At 40.4% G+C, this 22275-nt stretch overlaps 1 protein-coding gene and 1 long non-coding RNA gene across 3 annotated transcripts in view; one reads left to right on the forward strand and one right to left on the reverse strand.

The window, feature by feature from the left end:
- Positions 1-19810, reverse strand: part of LOC122968328 (metal transporter CNNM4) — a 30648-nt gene extending 10838 nt beyond the window's left edge. Inside the window, exons 1-4 of one of the 2 annotated variants that reach the window (XM_044333476.1) lie at positions 18254-19810; positions 11010-11153; positions 9374-9508; positions 5651-5820 (exon numbers count right to left, since the gene is read on the reverse strand). In XM_044333476.1, coding sequence (XP_044189411.1) covers positions 5651-5820; positions 9374-9508; positions 11010-11153; positions 18254-19757 — 1953 coding nt within the window. In that variant the 5' untranslated portion in view covers positions 19758-19810. The remainder of the gene's footprint in view (positions 1-5650; positions 5821-9373; positions 9509-11009; positions 11154-18253) is intronic. The other variant, XM_044333477.1, reaches the window with a different exon arrangement.
- LOC122968362 lies at positions 19742-20995 on the forward strand. The gene is made up of 2 exons (XR_006398812.1): positions 19742-19828; positions 20046-20995. It is a non-coding gene; the product is annotated as an uncharacterized LOC122968362 (long non-coding RNA).
- Positions 20996-22275: the final 1280 nt, after the last annotated feature.

Consider the following 22275-nt stretch of genomic DNA (forward strand, 5'->3'; position numbering starts at 1 on the left):
ACACACACACACACACACACAGAGGACATTTTGTCTAATAAACCCATTATCTCACAGTAGCCAGGTGTTCATCCAAATGTAATGCAAATTTCTAGAAAATGTGCAACATAAAATTCGAAAAAAAGCACATTTCCATCCACTACTGTTATGTGAATATTCAGCGTTGGTTCATCAGGATAAACAGTCGGTGCCATTAAACCGTTGCAGAAGAAGAGGACACGATGAGATAACATCATTAAAAGAGCAGCAGTCAAAACAATGGAAAAACATGATGGAAATATAACATTTCTCTTTGTTTCATGTATTCATTTGAGGAGCGTTACAGTCTCCTCGTCGCTCCACACACATCTGATGTTTTCGTCTCTTCAGAGGACGTTAAGGTCACACGTACGTCATGATTTATTCGCTCAGTGTGTTTCTGTAACATTTTGTGGCATTTTACTTTCATCAACACACCAATTTTTCCATCTCAGCAAAGAGTAAATACATGCTGACCAGATTTTTTTTCCCCCGAATGTTTGGCATTTCCACTCAGGTTTTTTTTTTCATGCACAAATTGAAAATGCAAATAAAAACAGGTGGATTGAAACACACCTGCTGTACATTATAACTGTGTTTGACTCAGTCAGGTGCAAAATCCGGGAGTTGTCTCCTGTGACAGTAACAGAAACACTTTGACGTCCTATAAATATTACATTCTGCCACAGGTGCAGCAGTCCAGCGTCCAGTGTCTCTTTACCTCAAACACACACGCACACACACCCCCATACTGACAAACATAGCATCCAGTATCTCTGTAGCTCCGTTAGATCTCCGCAACCAGGACACCCCACAAGGTCTATGACACACACACACACACACACACACACACACACACACACACACACACACACACACACAGGTTGTTTGGAGGTGGAACAGGAGCAGCTGAGCTCCGGTTGCATGCTGAGTGTCTGCAGTCACTTTATCCACACCTCAGGTGTCAACAACAAAGCCTCCGTGAACAAACACACACTCTCAAACACGGCTCGACACAAACAGCCACCAAATTACAACATTTACACGCAGAACAAACAAGCTTCAAACCGACGGCGCCTCATCTTCTTGTGACAAAATGACAAATCAGAACATCCGCTCAAAAACTTCTGAACATGTTTGAATACTGCTAAAAAATAATAACATGAGTCATAACTTAATTATTAATTGTTAAAAATTGTCACAGTTTATTATAATAAAGCACAAGAAGGACTTCCTGCATCAGAAAGTTCAGTCCAGGTCACAGAGTCATAGTAACCCAAACATCTGGTGACATGTTCTTTGTTTTAATGCCTCCTCTTTCCATTTGCTTTGTTCCGCTGGTTGTAATTTAATGTTCACTGTGGAAGCCTCAACATATGTTAGTGGTTTTAGAAAACATGTAAATGTGCAGCTAAGGATTATCTTCACTAGGGCCCCAACCGTTAGCCAATGAGAAGAGTCTTAGTCAACCAAGTTTTCATTGGTCAGTTAGTCGCAGGAAACAAAAAAAACACTTAAAATCCATTTAAGAGCTGCGCTTTGTCAATTTAGGTCAAAACCTTGTATTATGGCTGTAAAGTGTATGAAATGCTTTTAATTTGACAGATACAGGAAGTGGTGACACGTGGCAACCCCCGGCCGAGTCGACCAATCAAAACGCAACATTGGTCGGCCTTCGACCTGTAGCTTCATCACTCAGTCAGTGACTCTGTCCGCTGTGATAACAGAAGCACTGATTCTTCTGGAAATATCTGTCAACTTCTGACACTTTCCTGCCAGGAAACCGGCTAAAAGGAGAGAAACGAGGATTTAACGGAACTAACTGACCCACAGGACTGAAAAAGGTAACTCCGTCTCCCCGCTGGTTGTTCCAACACATTCAAAATCACCGTTACCACTTTTTCTGCTAGCTTTTTCGTTAACAAGCGGCCCGGCAACCCCAAAAAATATATATTTAAATAATAGAATTAATATCATAAAACGCACAACTAGTCGATTCGCTTGAACTAACGATTACTAGTCGACTAGGAAAATCTTTGGTGGGGGGCAGCCTTAATCTTCACTATCGATTAATCTGTCAATAATTTTGGAGTCTTTGGCTCCAACTGACGCTGACTCAAGTGACATCACTTGAGGCAATTTATCAGATTCTCCACAGCTCCCCCTGCAGACAGGAGGACTCCCCAACACCTGGAACCTCTTGGCTTTGTTCTGCGTTGTAGATTTCTCAAAGAACTTGAGCTTATGATATGTAGCACAATAAGCTAGCAAAGCTGTAAACAGAGCTAATGCACATGCTCAGTGGCGTCTGTCTTACACAGAACTACTCTCCGGAGACTGAAAACATGATCGCTGTTATTAGTCTTTGGAGCCGTTTCTAAACAAACTAACGTGACCAAACTCTTTATAATGAAGGAACATGTCACCCAGTGCAGCGGTGTGGCTCACTGATGTGTTTTTAATAGTTTCTGGAACAACAACGGAGATCTACGGCTTTGATACACACACTAGGGATGTGCAGAGGGCCCAGTATTTGTATTTGTTGAGGCAGCAAAATTATTTGTATTTGTATTTGAATAAAAGTGGAAAGAGGCTTAAAAATCCTGTTTTTGTTTTTATTATGCTTATAATTTTAGAAGATTAAAGATGAAAATTAAAGTGATGTCCAAATTAAGAAATATGCGTCATGTAGCAGGTGGATGTGACTCCTGTCATTGAGACCTGCTGATAGACGTCACAGCGGAGCAGAGGAGAGACATTGAGATAGCGACTATAACTGACCTGCTCGCTGGTATGTTTTGTCTTTTTCTTCCCAAAAACAAATAATTTTAAAAATATTTGTATGAAACAAATATTCGTAAAAAAACAAACAAACAAACAAAAAACACTCTTTGTGCTTTGCCAAATAACGTATTTGTATTCGGGCACACCCCTAACACATGCAATACTCGTTAGTAGATCAGTTCATTGTTGGTTTGGATCCAAACATGAGATTTGTTGACAATAAGAAAAATACAGAATATCACCTGCCTTATCCTTTAAGGAATTAATCATTAAATGTAAAAAATGTCAAAACAATTATGCGAAAATGCCCATCACACTTTCTCAGAGCCTCAGGTGACGTCTTCAAATGTATTAAATGTATAAATGTTTTGACCAACAGTCAAAAATATTCAGTTAACAAAGATGTAAAACAGAGAAAAGCAGCAAATCATCATTTTTTTTGCTTGAAAAATGCCTGAAACAGTTAATCGACTATCAAAATAGTTGCTGATTAATTAATAATTTCATCTCTCGTGTGTCGATCGTCTCCGTCGCTCATTTCTTCCCTCTCTTTCTCTCCGTCGGACCTCCCTCTCTTCCTGCTGCAGAGGAGGGATTTACTGGCAGAGTGAAACTAAACTCCTCTCCGCTGTTTATTTCACACTCCATATGCTCCGCTGTGTCATCTCTCTCGCTTGTCTCTTCTCATCTGCTTTTCTACTTTGCCACCCTCTTTAACCCTTCAATCCCCTTTCCCCTCGATCTGTCCCTCTCTCTTACATAAGAGGATCTATTAGTGAAGGTCGTGCAGAGCGAGGAGCCCCTCTGACACACCCGTGATCATCAGAGCGAAACAGAGACAACAACAACTGTTTGTGTGTCTGCATGAATATATTTATATCGTAATGGATGATTATTAACAGCTGCACTGAGCGACACATTTGATTTATTCCTCCAAAACTTACAAAGAACGTTTTGTTTTGCAGCTTTTCGGCATTTAGTGCTGAACATTAGAGACGGACACACTAATATTCAGAGATATGTGCAGATACAAAAATGTGTTGTTATTCAAATTTAAAGTGTAATTACATCTAAAACAATTACACTAGTTGATTAAGTGAGAAGACAATCGACAGATGATTAATCTGCTATTATTTTGATGATTAATTTATCGTTTAAGTAATTTTTCAAGTAAAAATACCAAATGTTTTCTGCTTCCAGCATCTCTAATGTGATGATTCGCCACTTTTCTTTGTCCTTTGTGATATTGAAACTGAATATTTTTGAGTTTTGGACTGTTAGTCAGACAAAATAAGACATTTGAAGTTTGGTTTATGGAGAGTAGAACTGCCACTTTTCACCATTTCAACAATTTGTTGACCAAATATATAATATATCAAGTAAAACTACAAAACATTTCCTGTTTCCAGCTTCTCAAATGTGCTTTTGTCTGTTTTACATCATTGTAAATTGAATATTTTGGGGTTTTAGACTGTTGGTCAAACAAAAGACATTTGAAAATGTCTGGAAACTAATTTTTCATATTTAAAATAATCCCAAAATAACTGACAGGTTCATAGATAATGAAATGTAGGGCCGTAGGTAATGATTATTTTCATAATAGATTAAACTGCCAATTATTTTCTTGTTTAATCAGATAATCATTAAAATATAAAATGTCAGAAAATAATGAAATTTCCTCTTTTAATCTCTCTTACAGCCCATGTTGACATCTTCAAATGTTGTGTTTTATCTGATCAACAGTCAAAAATCCAAATATATTCAGTTTAATATTGTTTATGACAGCTTCAAATCACATCTGAGAGGTTGTAACCAGCTAATTTTGGGCATTTTTGCGTAAAAAATGATTAAAATGATTAAATTGTTGCAGCTCTGATGAAATAATATGATGAAAATAATCATTAGCAGCCGTATTTGTTGAAAATCTAAATCCTGACTAATACTTCCAACAAAACAAGTAGTTTAACCAATAAAATGTCCCTATTTTATTAATATTGGCCTGTAACAGATCTATGAAGCATTATCAGTATAGAAACTGTCAACTCAGCGGGGTTCCTCTGAAATAACACAAACAAAAACACCCACGTAATTACCTTAAGTCAGGTGTGTCTTAAAAGGTCAACGTGTTTAGAAGCTGCATCTGTGTTAAACCCCTCACCAGACCGACGCTGTGACCCGACATAAACCTGCTTTTGTCACCAATTTAAAAAAACGGGGTCAACCTGCGTTATCCAATCTGACTTCATTATGAGCCTTAAACCAGCAGGTGAGACGAGACCGACGCTGTTCAGCTGCAATAACGGACACACCAAAGAGTATTTTTACTATTAATTACTACGTATTTTATGTATTTTTACTATCAACATCACTGCTGTTTATTTATTTATTTACCTTTTTTTTTCATGTGACATAACATTTGGTGACACATTACAGTTACTAACAGGATATCCACATTTTCCTGTTTTCAAACTGAATGTGTTTTATATGTGTTGATACAAGTTGAAACTGTTTTCTATGTCGTGTATAATTGTACTCTGTCATATACTGTCTGTAATGCTTTTGTATATTGTGTGTTTATCTCACCCTAAGAGCTGTTTTTGTGTTTTCTACTTGTTGAAAAGACATTAAAACAAGACCTAAAGTTCATTCTTGGCTTTGGAAATTGTATTTTGACAAATTAATTTGAACTCAAGGTCCACTTACTTGCTTTTTCCAGTCAGTTTTCCAGTTATTTTAGCCACTGTGCTTGGAAAAATATTAGATACTGATATTATCTGTGAAAAATCTGTAAAAACAGTTTGAAAAACAGAGTTTCTTTGGTCATCTCTGTGTGTGTGTGAATGTGTACCTGCAGAATGAGTATGAAGTAGTCCACAGGTTTGCCTCTCTGGTACAGGAAGTGCTGCGGCGAGCGTTTGTCATTTTCGTTGAACTTAACTTCATGGATGACGTCTGGGTGTCTGAGGATCCTCAGTAAAACCTTCTCTGTGATCTGGAACGGGCTGAACAGACTCACCTCTGGGAGAAGATGGAACAAAACAAAGATATTGATACAGAATATTAGTTTTGTGTTTTATAAAGAAGATTTTTTTTTACTTCTTAAGCAGCGATTTCTTTAGCTGCTAAATGCTAACTGTGTCTGTTTGGTGCTGAGCAGGTCGTGTACGGTGGCTTTTTAGAGCTTTTTCTCTGAAAACAGCTGCCTGCTGCCAGAATCCTGTTTCTGGATTTCAGCTCTGTGTTTAACACCATCCGACCAGAGCTCCTCCACCATAAGCTGTCCCAGCTGGGCGTGCCTGACCCGATCTGTCACTGGATATTCAGCTCTCTGACAGACGGGACTCAGTGTGTGAGGAAGGGTAAGAACTCCTCCAGAACCCTGAACCATCAGCACCAGAGCCCCGCAGGGCTGTGTGCTCTCCCCCCTACCATTCACCCTTTATACTAGGGATGTGCAGAGATCCCGGTATTTGTATTTGTATCTGTATTCGAATAAAAGTGGAAAGAGGCTTAAAAATCCTGTTTTTGTTTTTATGACACTTTTAATTTTAGGAAATTAAAGTGTTACAATAAGTGTTCATGAATAAACTACCTTATGAAGGAGGTCCCCACATCAGGTCTTGAACTGGAGTCTCCCAGATCATAGACGACTGCGCTGATCACTGAGCTAAAACTTTACTCATCACCTCATGCAGACAGACCTCTACCTGTTTATACACCCATAACACAGAAACAGCACACCGTGTAACATGTAGGGAGGAACTTCAAAGGCGATTATTGCTTTGCACTTTTCATTTATTGCCTATTTTTTACAACCTAACTTTGTGGAAAGGAGAAGGGGGACAACAGGTTATGGAGAGTCCGTTGGAAGCACTTTGCTTGTGTCAGTAGCTCAGCTTTATCTCCCCAACAAATAACTTTTAAAATATTTGTATGAAACAAATATTCATATAAAACCCAGTATTTGTGCTTTGCCGAATAATGTATTTGTATTCCGGCACATCTCTACTTTATACTAACACTGCACGACGGACGTCTCCGTCAAAACTTCTCAAATTCGCCGACGACACGACGCTGATCAGCCATAACGGTGACGAGTCGGCCAACAGGCAGGAGGTACAGCGGCTGGTGTCCTGGTGCAGAGCCAACAACCTGCAGCTCAACACCATCAAAACTGTTGAGATGGTAGTGGATTTTAGAGAGAGCAACACTGTCTTTCCCCCCTTCACACTAAACACTGCAGAGGGACCAGTATTTGTATTTGTATCTGTATTTGTTGAGGCAGCAAAATTATTTGTATTTGTATTCGAATAAAAGTGGAAAGAGGCTTAAAAATTCTGTTTTTGTATTTATTCCGATTTTAATTTTAGAAACTTAAGTGTTACAATAAGTTCATGAATAAACTACCTTTAGAAGGAGGTCCCCACACCGGGTCTTGAACTGGAGTCTCCCAGATTAGCTGGAGAACAACAGGTGATGGAGAGTCCCTTGAGATTTACCCCTGATAGATGTAACTGACTGAGATAACGATGTAACCGACCTCCAAACTGGTATTTGACGATTTTTTTTTTCCTTCCCAAAATTTTTAAAATATTTGTATGAAACAAATATTCGTATAAAACCCACTATTTGTGCTTTGCCGAATAATGTATTTGTATTCGGGCACACCCCTACTAAACACAGCAATTCATTCAGTTCAATCATTTAGATTCTTGGCACCACCATCAGCCAGGACATTAAATGAGAGAATAATACTTTCCATCTGTAAAAACACTCAACAGAAGCTTTTCTTTTTGAGGCAACTCAATTTGCCACATAATGCTGGTGCAGTTTTACACCACCATCATCCAGTCCATCCTGACCTCCATACTGGTCTGGTTCCCCTCAGCCACCCAGAGAGAGAGAGAGAGACAGGCTGCAGCACATCGCCTGCCCTCCCTCCATGACATCCAAACCTCCAGGGCCAGGAAACCAAACAGGCATCCTGGCCGACCCCTCACACCCCGGCCACCACATATTCAGGCCCCTCTCCTCTGGGAAGAGACACCAGACACAAGGACACTTTTTCCCCTGCGCCATAAAACTCATTAACTGCTAAACCAAACTCCCCCTCAGCCTACAGACCTGCTGCTATCCTGCACCTGCCACTTTAAACCCCCCCCATCCCCCCACCCTGCATAACAGTGTCTGTGTTTTATGTTATTCATTTATTTGTTCGATTTTTTACTGAATATAAACGTCTTTGCGTGTCTTGAAAGCAAATTCCTTGTATTTCTATACTTGGCAAATAAATAAACCTTGAATCCTTCTGAGGCCAAAAACGTCGCTATGAGACACTGAGAGTGAACCAAAACAGTAAAGTTGCAGCCAGACAGATAAACAATGAGCTGAAACTCACTATAAAGCTCCATAAAGACAAGAGGAGCTGCAGAGTCTCTGATAATTCTCTGTAGCTTCATCACTACGAGCCAAACACATTACACACTGACAGATCAGACACTGTTTATAAAGAATAGTGAGTACAGACTCTTTAAATAATTGTTGCTCTGTTTAAAGATTTCATTACATCTGTTGCACATTACAAACTGTGTTCAGACAGAAGACAAAGCTAATTTTTCGTGTGGAATGATTACGTATAAAGTCAATGCAAAGATGCGAGTAGGTGAGAATTCGCCCTAGGTGACGTGAATAGATGCAATTATGCATCTAAATTAGCTGATAATGTTTCAACTTGAGCAAAAAATTTGCGCTTATCACAGAGCTTTATGAATGTACTTCCTGATCGTACAGAGGAGACTGGAGGGAAATAACAGGAAGAACTGGAGTTTCTGGTGAATTCTGAGTCGGTGTGTCCGTTGCTTGCTTGCTTGCTTACAGCTAATGTACAATAATGTATTTTGGCTGTTTGGGGCGAATAAACACATATTATCCAGCGGTCAAACTGGTGTGAGTAACGCAAGGTGAATATTTGCTTCGCAGTCTGTCTGAACACAGTTTAAGAGCCAAATAACGATCTGGAAGGGTGTTTATTACATATATGCAAATAAATCTACTTATTATGTGTAATTAAAAATAAATATTCATGAGAAAATATTCAATAAAACTGCACTGAAACTGTATTTATATGATGGTACTTGAGCTCCATCGAAAACTATTTTTTATAATCTTTTTTTCTAATTTAAATGATGATGATGATGTTTAGTTGATGATTATTTTGGGGTTGAAGTCCTGCACTCTGTCTTGTTTGCTAGTATTATTATTTTAATTATTATTTAATGAGACTTAATGTTCTGTTGCCTGAATTGTTGGATTGTTTTTTATTCTATTCAACAAAAAAGGAATTTGTGTATTTAAATATAAACTACATACTGTATCCATAAAAAATAACATCAAGAGACTGTTTAGTCTGTTTCACAGCAAGGTCACCATGAATCAGTCCCACAGTGGCCGCTGTTAATCCACTGGAGACTCCGACTGCAGAGAAACCGTCTGCTCAACGACAGTGAAACAAATCTGTGCCGGCTCGCTGGCTGAGATTAGCCGCCGCCGCCGCCGCCCACTCAGAGCTCACCTGTGGCCAGGAAACGATGAGCTGCCAGCATGAGCTGAGGAGAGATCTTCACCTTACTGTCGGCGTCGTGCTTGAAGGCGGAGAAGTCGCGTTTGCTTTTATTGGGGTCCACTTTTTTCCTGTTTCTGTTGTCAGCTGTGGGAGGGAGACGACACAAAGAAAGAAAGAAAGAAAGAAAGAAAGAACAGCGGAGGGAGAACGGAGAGATGACGGATGAGTTAGAAAAACACACCGAGCCTCATGCAAGAATATTTACATGTTGTCCTCCTGAATCTATTCTGTGAGGTTTGCTCGTACGAGTGTTCAAACTTGGTCTCAGCCTGCTGAACGTCACCTGTTCATGAAGGTTCCTGAGATTTCATCATTAGTATAACTGACGCCCCTAAAAGTATCTGCGGCTGCTGCTGCTGTCAGAAACCAGCAGACACATTTATCAGCGTCAGTCGTCGTATTAGAGGAACTGAAACTATTAGAGGATACGAATCCATCAGAGCAGCAGCTGCACTGTCACAGAAATAAAGAGGGAACGCTTTGATGTGAAGTTAGATGCTAAAAAAAACGTCTTTCTGAAGCAAAACGCTCCATCAGAGATATCAGAGGAGAGAATATTACAGCCTGCAGTAGCTGCAACACGACGTGATACTGAACAGAGAGACACCGAAGCAGCTGTTTCCTGCTGAAATCTAGACGTTGATGCACCAAAATATGCAGAAAAAAACCTCATAAAACTCTCAGTAAACTGGCAGCCATGACGGTGATGATATGCTGAACAGAATATTAATTAGTTTTATTTAAACTCACTCAGACAGACTTTATAGTTGTAAGTCAAATAACTTTTTGACCTTGTGAAGAAATCTGTTCATGACTCTGAACCACTCATGAATTCTGTTCATACCTCAGATAAAAAGTCTAAATAAAGCAACCGATTCCCTTAAATAACTCATATTGGCCTCTTAAAGAGGACATATCAGGCACATTTCCAGCTCTATATTTATATTCTGGGGCTCTACTGGAATATCTTTGTATCATCATTTCCAGTTAAAAACTCCTTATTTATCTTAAACTGGCCCTTTATGCAGCCCCTCAGTTCAGCCTCTGTCTGAAACAGGCTGTTTTAGCTCCTGTCTCTTTAAGGCCCCGCCTCCTGATGAACCCACTCTGTCCTGATTGGTCAGCTTCCTCCGGCTCCGGAGGCTACATAAACAAACTATAGTTGTAGTAGTGTAGATTTCACTGTTCCTAACAATAGAAACCTCTCAATTACATCCGTACATGAGCCGAATCAGATCTGAAATATGAGAGTGGACAACGTGAACACATGGCAACACCTTAGCAACGAAGGCTAACAACAGATGGCCTTTGTGAGCATGTGCGAACAATCTGACATCATCACGAGGGAGGAAATAGAGATAAAATTGAAAACAAAGTGTTCAGAGCAGACTGAAGCCCTGACTTTTGACTTGCAGGCAGCATTTCTACATACGTTCACCTCAAGTTTTGGAACTTTTACCATGTTTAGCATCATAACAGTATAAAACTTCAGATTAAATCTGTCCATATGAGAGGTTCTTGCATGAGGCCCGTTGTTTACAGGATATCAAGTGTGTTTACATGCGTGTCGCGGCAGCTGACTCACTGTAAAGATCAGATTCATCCAGGATCTCTGATTTGATAATCTCCTCGATGACGTCCTCCAAGGTGACCAATCCCAGCACCTCGTAGAAAGGATCTCCCTCCCCCTCGTCGTTCACTTTCTGGACGATGGCCAGGTGGGATTTACCTGGCGAGGATAGAGAAAGAGAGAGAGAGAGATCACCTGAAGGTTACAACCAGTCATGCTGAATCTGTGTACCAACGTTTTATGATTTTATGACACTCCCTTCGTTCCTGTAAAATAAAAAAAATATCAACTGCCAGGAAAGTAGAGCGGCGTCAAACACAAGGGAGGAGAGGAAGTTGTGAATTTCGCTGCAGCTGCTGCCTCCTAAACTTCCAGCAGCTGGCCTTCAAACAAACTCTAAATGAAAACATCACTTTTTTTTTGTTTTTCTATTTTGGAGGCAGCGTATCAGCAGTCGAGCCGCCGCCGTTCGATCTGTCAGAGCTCTCGGTGGATTTAGTCTTTAGACTGCCAGGAGGACAGACTGATGCCTTAATATAGCCCAGAGTGGACTAAGAGCTTTGGAGAGAAGAGCTGGAGGAAACTGCCAAAACGAGATGAAGACAGAGGAGGAGGAGGAGAGGCGGAGAAGAAAGAAAAACAGGAGATTAATCCTCTCGTTGGCAACGTTCTCCTCATTAAAAAACTGTTTTTTGTTTGCATGTGAGCCAGCGAATGTCTGCAACAAATAACTGTAACATGACATAATCACATTCATGAACACTGACGCCTGCCAAAAAAGAGCTGAGTAAAGGCACAGAGTGGAAAGCACAGAGTGAAAGCACAGTACCTGGTGAGCAGGACAGAGAACCTGTCACAGTGACTGAGCGTCACACACCAGCAACGTCTATTTTGGGCTTTTCAGTGATGCTGCTGTGTTTGCATGAGTGTACAATGTACTTGTGGCCTTAAAGGACGGCTCCACGGTTTTTTAAATGTGTCTAAAAACAACAGTCAGGAACCTAAATGAACATTAAACATGTTTTTCTTGCTGTAATCATTCCTCCTGTTCATACTGACCATTAGAAGATCCCTTCATAATGCACTTACAATGGAAGTGATGGAGGACAGAATGTACAAAAATGTATTTCAAAGTTTATCCCAAGCTAATATGAAGCTTCAGAGTCCAAATGAGTCAAATCAAGTAGATATCTTTCAACGTTACAGTCTTTTTAGTGCCAAAGTCCCTCTTTTTGTTATTATACTTCCACCTGCAGCTCAACATGGAAACACAAAGAGGGAATTTGATGCTAAAAAGACTGTAAATGTGTCAGATATCCACTTGATATGACTAACTCAGACTGCTGAAGCTGAATATAAGCTTCACATCTACTTTTAAATGACTGTGTGGACACACTGTGGATTTTGGCCTCCTTCACTTACATTAAAAGCACATTTGAAGGATCTTTTAATATCCAGTATGAACAGGAGGAATGATTACAGCGAGTTCATACAGACACCTGACTGTTGCTTTAACACCAGCTGTGCACCTGGTGTCTGAAGTCACAAAATGATTATTGTGCTGTAGTTTTATAATCTAAATATCTTTGCATAACCGTCACTATAAATCTGTCTAAAATGATGAATGAAGATAACAGGTGTTAGAAGGAAGTGTTTGTATATTTGGGTGGTGTGATATCATATAATGAGATAACACACATTATTTAAATGACCAAAGTAGCCTAAATATCCCAAATGGACAATAATGAGCCATAAAAATAACAATAAACAAGCACAAATGAACAGCCGTGTGCATGTTCCAGCTCCTCCAGTGTGATTATTTGAGTTCATTGATAACGTCCATACTGATTACATCATGTTTCAAATGTTTTATGTGCTATAGTGATAAATAATCATCAAAAATATAGTGTAATTGTGATTCACAATGGAAAAAAGTAAATAAACAAATATAAATAATAGAAAAAAGAGAAAGAAGAGAAGATTATTTTACTGTTTCTGATTGTAAATTGAATATTTTATGTCTGTTGGTCAGACAGTAAAACATCTGAAGGCGTCATTCTGGGCTCTGAGATACTTTTTTTTCCGCATGAACATTTCAACAACAAAGCAACTAATAAATAATTGAAAAATAATCAGCTGATTAACTGGTAATAATGAGATTCATTGCAGCTACAGTTGTGCTAATCAACTTGCACAATTTTATCAAATAACTCAACACAAACATAAAGAACTCTTTTAAAACAACTCATAAAGATCATTAACATTTAATGAAGTTGTTTCCAATAAAACCTTCATATCTGATAAACTGTCATCCAGCTCATAAACTTCCTGTCGTCTGCGTCTGTGGACCAGAACCAGTCAGAAGTCCGGCGCTGAACGGGCTGCTGACACTGAGCCATTATGAGTCATTCTTCATGTCGGCATCAGCCTGTTGAACCGGCGCTGTCACCACCCGACACAGAGCCAGGCCTGCTGGCATTGTTGCAGCCGGTGGCTACTGACATTATGACTCACGTCTCAAACAGCATCATCATCATCATCATCATCATCATCAGCTGCTGTTCTGAGAGCCGAACAGCACTGAGCTGATGTCAACACTGTTACTGTGTTTCCTCTAAACTCTCTCTGTCCCTGCCTGTCTATCCTCCGCTGGGAGGTCAGAGGTCACGGTCAGCGACCCTGCAGCGGCTTCAGATTAGACAACTGCAGCAGAATAAACATTAGCTGGTGCACGAGCTTCAACCTTCAAGCTGAGGGACGTTTTCCTGTTTAAAGTGGCTGAATGACTGAATCAGCAACTAGTTTGATAATCGTTTAAATCACTTTTCATGCAAATATATGAGGATTGTCTGCTTTTCTCTGTTTTATATCATCATAAACTAAAAGTCTTTGAGTTTTCACCTGTTTGTCAGATAAAATAAGCAATTTAAAGACGTCACAAAATTACTATTTCACTATTTTAGCTGGTTAGTTGCAGCCACAGACCTGCTAATTAACATTTTGGATCCAAAACACCATTTCAAGATCAAGTTTGTCAAATAATTCAAAACAATAAAGATTTTGAATCATGAACATGAACACTGCAGGAGCAAGTTGTTTTACTTCATTATCAAATGACTCATGTAGAAATTACGACAACAAACAAACCAAATTCTTTAAAACTACCAAAGTTTTGAGGAGTTTAATCTTATAAAACAAACATTTTATGTCATAGAAACAGCTAAACAGAGCAGGTTACAGCTAGCTGGTGAGCTACAGTTAGCTTTAACCTGCAAATTATTTTCTCAATTGATCTATTCATTGTTTCAACTAAAAATTTCAGAAAATTTTCCATCACTGACTACCTCAGATGTCTTGTTTTGTCCGACCAGCAGCCTAAAACCCCCCGAAGACATTCAGCTCACAAAAATATAAAACAGAGAAAAGACTGTTTCAAAGAACATTTGGAGGTTATCCCTTAATGGATTGTTTCAGCTCTATTTGCAGCCCTGAATTAGAATAGAAAAAAGGAATTAAATATCTTAATTCAATAGCTTTACCACAGCATTCATCATCACCATCATCATAATGAGCTTTAATCCAACGCAGGTATGACGCCGTTATGATCCCGGCGTTGTATTCAAAGTGCCGATATCAGCGCTGAACTTTCCTAATCCTGCACGCCTGAATGTGCAGATTTTCATCCCATCATAAACGCTCCAGCGGATGATTTCAGTGATTAGTTGCTGCTCTCTGACTGAAGATGATCAGCAGTGAAATCCGCCGCCGCCGCCGCCGTGCTGGAGTGTTGACGGGGAATAAAAGCCCGCCGCCGGATTATGAAACACTGATGTGGCCAATGAATAAAATGCCACATAATCCAGTGCAATGTTGCAGATGTGTTAATGTTCATCTACAGATATTTCAGGGCTTATTATGTGATTTCACAGAAGTCAAACGAATAAAACCCAGCTGTGTCCTGGCTGTGAAGTGAGAGACGTTGGAGCCAGAACTGAAACAACTGGTTCATTAACTGATTTTGATAATTCATTCAATCCTTAAAAGGTCATTTTTAAGCAAAAATGGCAAATATTTATTGGATCCAGCTTCTACAATGTGAGTATTTACTGCTGATGAGAAGAAGACATCATCATGGACTCTGGGAATTTGTAATCTATATTTTTTTGCTATTTGCTGACATTTTATAGACCAAACAATTAACAAATTAATTAAATGATAAACTGCAGTTTAGATAATAAAGAAAATAATTGTTAGTTGCGGCGTAAAATCACACTCTAGACTTCAGTATCTTCATTCTTACCTCGTGTCTAGACAGCAGGAGTGTCAGACGCGTTTTTTTCACGCTCACGTCACAGAAAACAGATACGCAGCCGTCTTTGCTGGCTCTGTGCACACTTGTGTCTCACCGCGATCTGACGCGTTTATTTACACTTCAAGTCTATTTTCCTCCGTTTTACATGCATCACTACAGTCATGTGTGTTGGGCTCTGAGTACTTCCGACACGCGGGTGACCTACGCTCAACACCGTACCTGAACGCCTCCCGTGTAGACACAGACGGAGCTGCTGCTGCTGCTGCTCTGCTACACTTCCTGTCTAGACATGGCGTTACTCTTCATTATTTCAAATACTGACTTTTGTGTGGATAAAACTGTTTTGCTCATTACAATTTACCCCAAACTGTAATTAGATAAATATAATTTATGAATATAAAAATAAAATGGTTAGGGCTTTAAGGTGGCTCCTTCCTGTTTACTTAAAGAAATATTCGATATTTTGGAAAAACATAGAAATCTTCTGCCATGAACTGCTGTTTTTACACTTCAGTTTTTATTCAGATTAAACAAACAAGATATGAAATGTTAATTTCCCAGTTCTTGAATTTTATATCTTCATCTATATTTCTTATTTTGGATCATTAGTTAGACAAAACAAGCAAACTGAAGACATCACCATTGGCTCTGGGTAATTACGAATGCCATTTTTCACTATTTTTTTTTTTTTTTTTACATTTTATCGACTAAACAATTAATCGAGAAAATAATTATCGCGTAATCGATACTGAAAGTAATAATTCATTGCAGCTTTAATTTAATGAAGTAGTATAACTTGGGGAAAACATGGTGAGGAGGGTGAACTGGAGCCCTCATTTTACCCAGAGGCCCTCTGGCAGGTTAATTCGGCTCTGTCTGAACCACAGTAAATGATGATTTTGGGTGTTGAGATAAACAAATAGTTGAGAAACCTTGTTACTAAAAACCCTGATACCACATAGTGTGGAGCTAATGGCTGCTATAAACTATGAACCACAGTGTTTATGTCAAGTTAGAATCAATGTAATGATCACTTTTCATTATTGTTAGTTGCAGTCCTAGAAAACTATAAAATCCTCACATTTAAAAAGCTGGAACAAGCAAATATTTGGCATTTTTGCTTAAAAAAATGACATAAACAACTCTGTCAAACCAATAACTGATTAATCAACTAATCCTTGCAGCTCTAAATCAATGATTTGAAGATGAAGGAAAGAGGAAGAGCTTTTGATAGATTATATAACTGGTGACAGCTCTCATGCTGCAGATCAGGTGTGTCGATGCAACTGAGCACTTTTTTTTTCTTTTGCACCTTTTTTAAGTGTGTTTCATTACAACCACGACTGAAACGTGGTGTTTGTTGCGTCACATTTGTGTTGTTGTTGTTGTTGTTCGCTGGTTTTTTGCGTGCGTGCTGAAATGGGGGCTGAAATGATGTTCCACTCGTCAATGTAGCTGCGGATCAATACAGACAGACTATGCTGAGGGAGGGAGGGACAGACGGGAAGTGTTTTTGTGTGGCTGCAGGTTCTCATTACAAACAAAACACAACAGCAGCTGATTTCACTGCAGCTTCTCTCAGTGAGGAGGATGAATCAGTAGAATCAGCTGCTCAAGTGTTGTATGATGCAGACTAATGATTATATTCATTATCCATTCATCTGTTGATTATTTTCTCAATGAATCAATTGGTTGTTTGGTCTATAAAATGTCAGAAAATTATGAAAAATGTTGATAAATGTTTCCTAAAGTCCAAGATGACGTCCTCAAATGTCTTGTTTTGTCCACAAAGATCCAAATCCAAAGATCCAAAGATATTCAGTTTACTGTTATAGAGTAATGATTCTCAAAGTGGAGGTCCAGGGACCCTCAGGGGACCTTTAGGAGGTTCCAAAAAGAAGAATAATTTATTTACACTATAATTACATCAATATACAGTGTCCGAAATTAACTTTTTGGCTCATCTAGCAGCCAAACGAACTGCTAGATGAAAAAAAATCCTCCAGCCAAGTATATTTGTTACCAGCCAAAATAATAAATTGCCTTTTTGTGTCACATACACATTAGTTTCAGTATATTTCATTGAGGTAATAAGCTATTATATTTAATGTACACTTAAAGAAGAGGCCGGTGTAAAGTGTAGTGACAGTGACAGCAAACATGAGTAATTTCCCCCCCAGCAATCATGACAGATATTTTATTACACGACTATTTTCTGTACGAACGTTTACCCGCCGGCGTGGCCTCCCGAGATTTACTCACCAAACAGAAAATCCACCCGCATTTGGCGCTTGGCGGGTGTTAATTTCTGGCTCTGAATATGTGACGCAATGATAGAATGTATGTATGATTATTTTGGTCATGATGGGTTTCATACATTTTCTATAATAAAACAGATGGAGGGTCTGTGGTCTAATTTGTGTCAGTTTAGGGTCTTTGATGTGAAAAAGATTGAGAACAACGCTCATAGAGAACTAAAGAAAGCAGAAAATATTCATACTTGAGGAGCTGGAACAGAGAATTTGGATTTTTTTTCTTAAAAAAAATGACTCAAAACGATTAATCGATTATCAAAATAGTTGGCGATTAATCTAATAGTCAACAACTAATCCATTAATCAACTAATCATTGCAGCTCCAATACACACACACACACACACACACACACACACACACACACACACACACACACACACACACACACACATATTTATAGATCTCAGATCATGGTCACTTTTGGGGACTTTACATAGACTTACATTCATTTCTTGGAGACTTACCCCAACCAGAACCAGAACCACTGACCCACAAATCAGCTTTCTCCCAATTGGAAACACAGCTTTCCTGCAGCTGTCCCTAACTGGACAAACTGTCCCCAATTAACTGGTCCTAAGTCTGAAATATGTTCCCAAAAGTAGCTTATGACACACACACACACACACACACACCTTTCTTGAACTCCTCCAGCATGGCATCCAGCTTGGTGTCGTGAAACACAAAGTGCACTGGGTGGTTGTAGAACTTGGTGATGGTCTTCAGGGTGGTGCAGTCGTCCGGATCCACAAAGGCCAGGTCCTTGACGTACAGGATGTCCACGATGTTGGACCTCTCGTCATCATACACAGGTATACGTGTGTATCCGCTCTCCATGATCTCAGACATGGTGTTGAAATCCAGCACGGCGTCGGCCTGGATCATGAAGCAGTGTCCTAAAGGTGTCATCACATCCTCTACAGTTTTGGTCCGCAGCTCCAGCGCGCCCTGGATCATGTTCATCTCCTCTTTCACCAGGTCGTTGTAGGGCTCCGTCACCTTCAGCATCTCCACCAGCTTCTCCCTGTTGTACACGGTGCCGATCTCCTGGCCCAGCAGCACGTCCAGCAGCTTGCTGACGGGGAAGGACAGCGGGAAGGTCAGGAACATGAAGAACTTGGTCACCCCGATGGTGTTGGCTCCTACAGCCAACCCGTGGCGGGAACACAGCGCCTGGGGGACGATCTCACCAAAGATGACAATCCCAACTGTGGAGGCCACCACGGCGCCCAAACCTGACCCGATGAGGTCATCGAGGAGTATAGTGAGGGTGGTGTTCACCAGGACGTTTCCCAACAGCAAGGAGCACAGCAGGTAGTTCCCTTTGCTGCGGATGGGCTCGATCTTTCGTGCGTATTTCTTCTCCTTGTCGGTGCCACAGCTCTCCACGATGCGCAGCTCCATGGGGTCCAGCGCCATCAACCCCAAGTTCAACCCGCTGAACATCCCGGAGAGCACCAGCAGGCAGGAGATGAGGATGACCTGCAACCACATGGGCAGCAGAGACTTCTTCTCCTCCACCACCAGCATCCTGCCATCACTGTCCCCCAGCAGCACCCACCTGCTCCCATCCGGGCTCCGGGTGCACAGGGCATACTCCTTCTGCAGCTCGCTTTTGCGCAGCGGCTTAATGTGGACCGTAAGAAGCCCTGACGTCCCCCGGCTGCTGACGTTCATGAAGGTCCCGACGCTGATGTCCTTCGTGAAATCAGCACAAGTCCTGTCCGACGCGTCCATCATGCCGCTGCCGCTCCTCGCCGCCGCCACCGCCTCCTCTTCCTCCTCCACCTCTTCGTCCGCACCTCCGCCGCCGTCCGTGAGCTCCGTGAAGCGGATTTGAGTCCAGGCGCCCGAGTTGAGCTGCACCCCGTAGAACCGGAGCTGCACGGAGCTCTCCTCAGTCACCTGGAGGACACCGTCGTCAGTGGTGGTTGCCGGCTTGTCGCTCCTCTCTAGCCGCATGCCGAGCACCTGGCTCCCGCCGCGGCCCGCGCCGGACGCCGCCGCCGCCGCCGTCTCTGTCCGGCCGCCGACGGCGCTCCACAAGAAGATAATGACGGTGAGAATGTAACCCTGCTGCCCGCTCCATTCTGTCGCCATGTTTGTTTCACTGCTCGGCGACCTGGGAGCTGACGTCATTTACTCATGTCCGAGCGGCTCCGCCCCCCCGCCCCTCCATCACACACACACCCCCGGTGACACCGCCACAGGTAGAGCCAATAAACAAACACGCACACCTTATAGTCCACTCTACTGGTGACAGCTATAACTCTACTGCAGCACTCACACATGGAGTCTCCAAAATATGCATCCACCCTACGTCACCTTCCTCTCTCTCTCTCTGTCTCTCTCTCTCAACCCTCCCCACCACCTCCTCCCACCTCCTCCCACCTCCCTCCTCTGTGGCCTTGTTATTCTCACTGACAGGCTCGGGGCAATGCGGCACACAGCGGGGGGATGCTGCTGCTGCTGCCGCTGCCGCTGCTGCTGCTGTGGACAGCGGTTTCTTATCCAATTGTATCCGGAGCCAGCTGCTGTTATGTAAAGGCACATGGCATCTGTGCACCGCCTCCTCCTCCCTCCCTCCTCCTCCTCCTCCTCCATCCTCATCCTGCAGCATCCCGCATCCCTCTGGCACCGAGCCCGGTCCGGGATGCTGATGCAGAGACTTTTTCTCCAGGGATTTTTTAAAAAAATGTTTTATTTTACCAGGAAAACTTCATTAATATTAAAACATCTCTTTCGCAAGAGTGTTCTGACCAAGACAGGCAACAACATAAAGTTTCAGACAAACAACATAAAACAAGTGACACAGACAGACCTCTTATTAGTCAATATAAAGTAATAAAATCATGAATAAAATTACAATAACAGAGAAAATAAAGATACAACCTTAATGCATCTGGACTGAGAAACAGCAGCAATCTGAGGCACTAAAAAAACTCCCAGCAGACACCCTCATACTGGTTCCTGCAGTAAAGCTTTAAACCTGCCCAGAGAAACCAGTGACTGACATTTTAACTCATTTTATAGTGAGCAACATATATAAAAGCTCTTTTATCTTTAACTCTGTTCTGTCTGTATAATAATAATAACGTAAACAGCTTGTCTATGTATGAGAATGTGTGTGTTTATTACTTTTAATTAAATTAGAGTTGTGTCCACAATGAACTCCATTAATTTTTCTTCACAATCTGTCCATAAAGCTAGCTTCAATATGTATTTAACCATCTTTATTTATGATTAGCTGCTAATATTCAGTGATCAGCAGTTATGTAATACAGCCGACAGCGTTTCCTCGCTTGTCTTTGCTCACAGCGCCACCAAGTGGTCAAACCAGTTATGTATTATAGTTAAGTGACTGGTTTTCCTTTTTTTTTTTTAAACAATTACACTGGTTTTTGGCTGATTCTTGTCAGGTGTAAATCTTCTGCTCCACCTGCTCATCACTCTTTGATGATTGACTTTCTGCTCCGTTTAGCTGCTTTATTTTGTAATCAATTTTTATGTATTTTACTGTAATTTTAAGTGCCTCTTTTAGTGTTGTTTTTATTTTTATTGTTCTCATTCTCATTATTAGATTCTTTTGCATCATATAAAGCACTTTGAATTTCCTTGTGTATGAAATGTGTCATATATATAAATTAACTTTGCAGCCTTAGAGAGATTTAGATACACTAAGAAAGTCATCGGCCAGTTTTAAGAAGACTTGGAGACCATTTTTTTGCACAAGCTGATCCCAAACGGACAAACTCTCAGGCTTTATTTAATTTTTTAAAATCATTTGTGTACTCCACTACATATGTGTAAGTGTATGTGTACACACACACATATATATAGTAGATATTTACTTTTATATTTGCCTCGTAAGTACACAACTTTTTATTTCTTACATAGGTGACCACATTAGTTTTTTGGTTGGTTTTTTTTTTTGTTTTTTTTTACAGGTGTTCTGTGTTTTCTCTCTCTCTCTCTCTCTCTCTCTCTCTCTTTTATCTTAATTCTCCTGTTTTATAATTACTTAAAATCTGAATTGACACTCAAAAGGCTACTTGTTGTCTGTTATTTGTTTGGAACCCCAATAAACTAAAGAAAACACTGTAGTTTCCCAAAATTGCAGCAGTGCAGTGTAACAAAGTACATTTACTCAAACTACTGAACTTAAATATAATTTTTAGGAATTGAAAAGATCTGAAGCACTCTGGAGGGCTGAAACATGAAGCATGTTTTTAATTATGACTGAGTAGCCATGAAATATTAACAGCTTTTTACATTTATTACCCTCTCAAGTGCCATAGATCTAAATTAGTGGGATCTCTTAACTGAAGAGCACCAGAGGGAAACCTCTCTACCCCCAAGCAGCACTACATTCATCTGTTTTTTGACAATTTTTAGCTACTTGTGCTTAACTTGAGTATTTCCATTTCATGCTTCTTTATACTTCACTACTGCAATTAAGAGAGGGTCATATTTTACTCCGCTACATTTATCTGACAGCTTTTGTTTCTTTACAGAATAAAAATCTACATACAAAACCTTTACTGAATTAATAAAATATGATGCAGTGTTATAGATTAAATTTGTACACACACTTTCTAGTTTATTAGGTTCAACTACAAAACAAATGCAGTAAATCTAAATCCTGCCATCATTACGG

Source organism: Thunnus albacares, chromosome 18 (genome assembly GCF_914725855.1).
Source record: "Thunnus albacares chromosome 18, fThuAlb1.1, whole genome shotgun sequence".
In the NCBI taxonomy this organism is placed as follows: Eukaryota; Metazoa; Chordata; class Actinopteri; order Scombriformes; family Scombridae; genus Thunnus; species Thunnus albacares.